General features: G+C 37.0%; 1 protein-coding gene across 1 annotated transcript; it reads right to left on the reverse strand.

Moving 5' to 3' along the window:
- Positions 1–4,449: 4,449 nt before the first annotated feature.
- On the reverse strand, positions 4,450–5,523 carry LOC149197863 (uncharacterized). The gene has a single exon (XM_089408835.1). The coding sequence runs from the start codon at positions 5,521–5,523 to the stop codon at positions 4,450–4,452; it is 1,074 nt and encodes a 357-aa protein (XP_089264961.1).
- Positions 5,524–6,038: the final 515 nt, after the last annotated feature.

Consider the following 6,038-nt stretch of genomic DNA (forward strand, 5'->3'; position numbering starts at 1 on the left):
AAAATCGAAAACAACAAAAAGTAAGAAAGAGGTTGTCTTGCACATATAGTGCGCCACACTTCATCAGTTTACGACCCTGAGATTGATAATTAATGTAGCAATTTAGGACTTACTAAATTTACTAAACAGAAATTTTCTAGGAAAAGGGTCTAACCTAAACATTATCTTCTGCAGCATAGGCAAAGTCATGTCTTCTGAGGAAATGGAAGCTAATGTTGTCAGAAGGAGGAGGAATAGCCCCAAGCTCTCCTAAACCCGACTTGTGCTTGCTGCATCCTATGTCACCTTGTTCGATTTCGAATTTGAGTTCGATGACCTTGAAGTTCGATAAAAATTCAACAAACAAAAAAAATTGGAATAAAATTCCACATTAAATTTGATATGCTAGATCCTAACTATATATATATATATATATATATATAGATATATATATATAAAGGAATTTTAAACCTTAGTAAATGATAATATATGTAAATTAATACAATTCTGATTCCAATTCTAATTTAAACAAACAAAAATATATATTAAATATTTCACACTAACTAAAAAAATTAAAAAAAAAATTAAAACTACTTTAATTTTATGTTACATTATTTTCCAACCCTTCTCTTTTATTTGCATTCAGTCTCTTTTTATACGATTTTTCACTTTAAATTTAAAATTATATATTATTTTTTATTACATTTTTAAATATCGAAATTTATTTCTTTCTCATAATTTTTATGAATTGGTGTGTTTTTTTATTTAACAAGCCTCACCGAGTGTAATAAATTTGATGTCTTTAAATGCGTGTTGGAGGAAGGTAGGTTGAAGCTAGGTCATAGAAGCCAACCGGAACGAGGCAAAATTTGATTGCGGGACTACCAATTTAGACTTAGCAGCATTAGAAAAGACGTGGTGACGATAGCCGCAGGCAGTAAAGTGCAGGTTGTGTAGTAGGGTTGGAATTTGGAATTTCAAAACATACACACTAGTCAATTTTATTTTATTTATTTATTTATTTTTTCAGGGCGAAAAAAGCATAATTGTATTATATAAGATATATAATGAGACAGATCAGTACATTGACATGTAGTTCTGCATATGGCCAATTTATAGTCTGAGCCAGAAGTATCTAGATGAGATGGGAAGCATAATCCCAGCAGGAAGATAAGATTTTAAGGGAAAAAAAGACAGTCCAAAAGAACTGCCAGCAAGATACATAATAGAAAATTTTACATTTCTCATAGAGAGGAAAATAGGAGAATTTAGATTTTCAGAGCGGAAGAAGCACTAAATAGGAGATTCACTTTATACTTCGACCATACATAAACAAAATTCGGAAGGCAAGGGGACAAAGAAAGGAAAAAGATAATGCATACCTAAGGTTCAGCAAAATTTTGAAGTTAAGAACCTGGAAGGGAAAATTCCTGGATAGAGAAAAATTCCCCTTCAGACTTTACCTTCATATACCAAAAACCTGGTTCCGATAGAAGACCCTCCTTTGATAAAGTGTCTGCTTGTTGGTTCTGTGCCCTGTTGATATGGTGAATGGTGCATCCTTCCATCCTTCTCCAAAAAAACCTGATTCTGTCCATCCAGCCTACAAGGTGAGGCTTGTAGATATTATTTTTTCCTGACACATAATCCACCATGACTTTGGAATCTCCAAAGATTGAGACTGCCTGTATGTTGAGGAAAAAACAAAAATTTAGAAGGCCTGCAAGAGCCATCGCCTCAGCTTTGCTATTGGAGCCCATTCCCCCATTCCAATAGATGAGATATTGTACATTTTCATTCACTATGATCTGCACTCCACAACCACAGGAACCATTCTGCGCAACTCCATCGAAATACGCTCTTGGAAGCATTGTGTGAGCCTGTGCATGCTCTTTAAGATCATCCTTTTTTTGCTTGTGAGTCTTTTCTGGTAAGGAGTCATAGAGAGATACGATATTAGGTAAAATTTCCATGAAAGGCTCTTTCCTGTCATTGAAGATAACATTGTTTCTCCATCTCCATATGCTCCAGAGAGTGATAATAACTATCGGCCTCCAGGATTCCTTCTGCTCGCTCCACCAAAGAAACGCTTCTTTTGTGGAAGCATGAGAAATATGTGGGATTCCATAAATATTTTCCAGAGATTGCCATAATTGCTGAGTTCTCTGGCAGTTTAAAAACATGTGACAGTTACTTTCCTCAGCAGATTTTCATATTAAATAGATACTTGGTCCATGCCATCTCCTCTTTTTCAAATTTTCCCATGATAAATTTTTGTTGTGAAAAGTCAACCATGAAAAATAAATCATTTTGGAAGGACATCCAGATTTCCAAAAAACTGTTGGGAATATAGGACTGGGAAGAGCACCCTTTAGACCAATCATATTTTGATAAATGTCCTTTACACGAACCAGGTTAATACCTTTAGAATCCTTCCAGATAAGAAAATCAGATTCCGAAGAGCGGTATATGCCGCAGTTCCTCAGGCAGTCTCTGATGTTCCTCCACTTTTGGGCTAGAGTATCTGGCATCTCCATATTGTCTGCCTCTTTCCATAGAGGGATCGGGCCCTGCCAATCTGAAATCAGTTTGTCCCAATAGAAAAAACCTTTCCTATGGAAAAATTTTATCAGTGCTTCAGGCACAATGATTTCCTCCAGTCCGCTCAGAAAATGATCTATTCCGATGAGGATCTTGCTACCAGATTGGAAGCACCATGCTAAATTCTTCAGGAAATAACCTTCTATCTTGCGGAAGCTCAACCATATTGCTGACCCATATGTGGAACCAATCCTTCCCATCCTGTACCAGTGTGAGATATCCTTACTGCCCATATATTTCTTTTGAATTGTGTTGCTCCATGGACCCTCTCCATAAATCCCTCTCCACAATGACTTACATAAAAGTGCCCTTCTGAAAGTCCTCAAGTCCAGCAGGCCCCATCCACCAAGGTTCTTCGGCAAAGAGATATCAGATAATTTGGATAGATGAATTTTTTTATTTTATTTATTTATTTTATTTTATTTTATTTTATTTTTATTTTTATTTTATTTTATTTTATTTTTATTTTATTTTTTTATTTTATTTTATTTTATTTTATTTTATTTATTTATTTTTTTTCTTTTCTGATTGGCCGCCCCATATAAAATTCGCAGTTAACTTATTCATTTTTTGAATGATACTTGCAGGAAGAAAAAATAAATGAGCCCAGTATACTGCAAGTTGAGTTAGAACTGATTGAGCCAAGATCACTCTTCCTGCCAATGATAGGCATTTGTATTCCCATACTGATATCTTTTTATAGTACCTATCTAGAATCCATTGCCAGTCCATTTTAGAATATCCCTTCGCTTTTAGCTGGAAACCTAAGTATTTTATTCCATGCTTGATGGACTGCACCTCTATCCCAAACAGTGAGGATAACCATTCTACTGTTTCCAAATTGACATCATTATGGAAGATCACTGACTTTGATTTGTTTATTTGCAGTCCTGTGGCCTTTTGAAAGTTTTTTAGGATGTCATATAAGCATAACCAGGTGAGTCTGCACAACATTCCAAAAATAAGAATATCATCTACAAATAAGTTATGCGAGATGTAGTTGTTTCTGCATATTTTCAATGGGCAACACCTGTTTTCACTGACTGCCTTATTGATGTGGAGGCTTAACGAATTCATTGCCAAGATAAACAAAAGAGGCGACAGGGGGTAGCCTTGGCGAAGACCTTTGGCAGCTAGAAAGTAAGAAGATGGAATCCCATTTATAATGATAGCATAGTTCACCTTCTCAACACATGCCATGATCTAGTTTATCATATTGGCTCTCAATCCAATCTTTGCGAGTAAGCACCTAATGAAACCCCAATCCAGGCAATCGTATGCCTTGCGGAGGTCGATTTTGAAAATAACAGCTTCACTTTTTTTAGTATGCATGGCAAACAAACTTTCTTGTGTGTTTGCAACTGCGTCCAGTATATTTCTTCCCTTTAAAAAACCATGTTGATCCTTTGTTAAGAACCTTGATAGAGTTTCTTTAATTCTTTCCGCAATAATTTTCGAAATGATTTTGAAAGAAATGTTACAAAGGGATATCGGTCTAAAATCTTGGAAGGATTCTGCTTCCCCTTTTTTTGGAATGAGTGCTATATGAGTGGAGGAAGTTATCTGATGTATGCTACCTGATATTCTGGATCCTTCTACCATCCTTAGCAAATCAATTTTGATAAGATCAAAAAAGTGGATGAAGAATTCAATCATCCAACCATCTGGGCCTAGACACTTATCCCTCTTGAAAGATTTCATTGTTTCTAACAGCTCTTCCTCAGTTACTGGCTGGAAAAGGCATTCATTTAGTTCATCATCAAACATTTGAGGGAATAAATCAATGCCCCATAGAATGTCCTGAATCCTGCAATCCCCAGCTCTCTTGTACTGATTTTCAAAATATCTCACAGCCTCGTTTGAGATGTCCTATTGAGAGTATAGGAAACCCCCTTTTCCATCACTTATTTTCCATATGGAGTTTTTTTCACGTCTGGAGCTCGCAAACTTGTGGAAGAATTTTGTGTTCTTGTCCCCCTCCTTAAGCCAGATCGCCCTACTCTTTAATCTCCAAAAAGCTTCCTCCTGCTCCAGAATTTTTAGTTTTTTCTTTTGAAGCTCCTTTATACGGCATCTCATATTGAAAGTGAGTAGATGAGCAGCTAGGACTCCAGAGATGCTGTCCAATTCCATTTGTATTTCCCGGAGGGCTGTTCTATTCATTTGCCTTTTCTTAAATTGCCATTCCTTAACCACCTTTCTAATGGAAGCAAGCTTGTCCCTAAAGGTCAAAAAAGGGGGCATATTCTCTGTTGATGATAGCTCTTTCCAAGTTCTTATTATAACATCATTAAACTCTGGATCTTCCAAACATGACCTGTTAAATTTGAATGAATAGCCTTTTCTAAAACCCTTTTCTCTCCAACTTAGAAGTATCGGTCTATGATCTGATATGAACACATTCCCAATTGTTGAGAAAGGCATGCCCAGTCTATCGATTATACTAACATGAAGGATAAATCTATCAAGTCTTTTGGCTATATAGGCCTCTTCGATCCTTCCATTGTCCCAAGTCGGGAGCATTTTGGGAGGGTTTATATCAACAAGATTCCTGTTTAGTAGCTCATATTTGATGCGATCTGCAAGGGGATCCTTTTTCCTGCTGTTGCCCCATGTTTCATCTGAGTTTAAAGTGACATTTAGATCTCCTGCAATCATCAAAGATTCGATGTCAAAAATTTCTGAAGCAAATAATTTCTCCCAGAATGGCAATCTGTTTTTGTAAGGAGCATAAATATTCAGTATGTTGATCGGACAGTCTTTCCCCCTGATTTGTGCCGAGATGAGAATACCCGCCAAGCACCTGTATGCCTTTGCTCTGATCCAATCAGGATCCCATAAAACCGCTAGGCCCCCAGAAAGGCCATTTGCTTCCGAAGCGGTTATATGCCAGGTGGGAAACATTTTCCTGAAGTAGGAAATAGATACAGGAGTGTTATGCATGGTTTCTTGGATTAAAATGATTTTAGGTCGAACTGAATAGAAAAGATTCTTTAGGGCCAAAAATTTTTGGTCTGCCCCCAGACCTCTTACGTTCATGGATATGATGAAGGTCATTGGGGAGTCTTTTCGGCCATGCTTGCTCTAAGAGGCCTTTCTTCTGTCATATCAATGATAGGGACATCTATAAGAGAAAGATTACGTACTCCTCTGCCTGCACCATCGACCCTTCCCCTGAAATGTCTACTACCCCTGTTATTTTTTCTTCTCACCGTAATGTTCTTTGCAGAATTTGGGCTTATTTGAGGAGAGGATTGCTTCCCCGATTTATGAATAGTGAGGGGTCTAAGTTCAAGTGATTTCTTGTTTAGAAGATAGTCCAAGTCACTGCCAATCGAGTTTGTGGGGGAAGAGACTGGGGAATTTAAAGGAGTAGCCGTAACCATAGGTTCTTTTCCTTTTCTAGATGGAGTCCTTTTCTTCTTTGGTGACGGAGAGGAGGATGGGATAAAGGTAAT

This window comes from Pinus tabuliformis, chromosome 2_2, assembly GCF_031772625.1.
Source record: "Pinus tabuliformis cultivar Carrire ecotype Pingquan chromosome 2_2, CPIR1, whole genome shotgun sequence".
NCBI classification, from domain to species: domain Eukaryota; kingdom Viridiplantae; phylum Streptophyta; class Pinopsida; order Pinales; family Pinaceae; genus Pinus; species Pinus tabuliformis.

What these genes read in the sequence shown, in the direction of transcription:
- LOC149197863 (XM_089408835.1), bottom strand. Translation starts at nt 5,523, where the DNA reads ATGCATAACACTCCTGTATCTATTTCCTACTTCAGGAAAATGTTTCCC.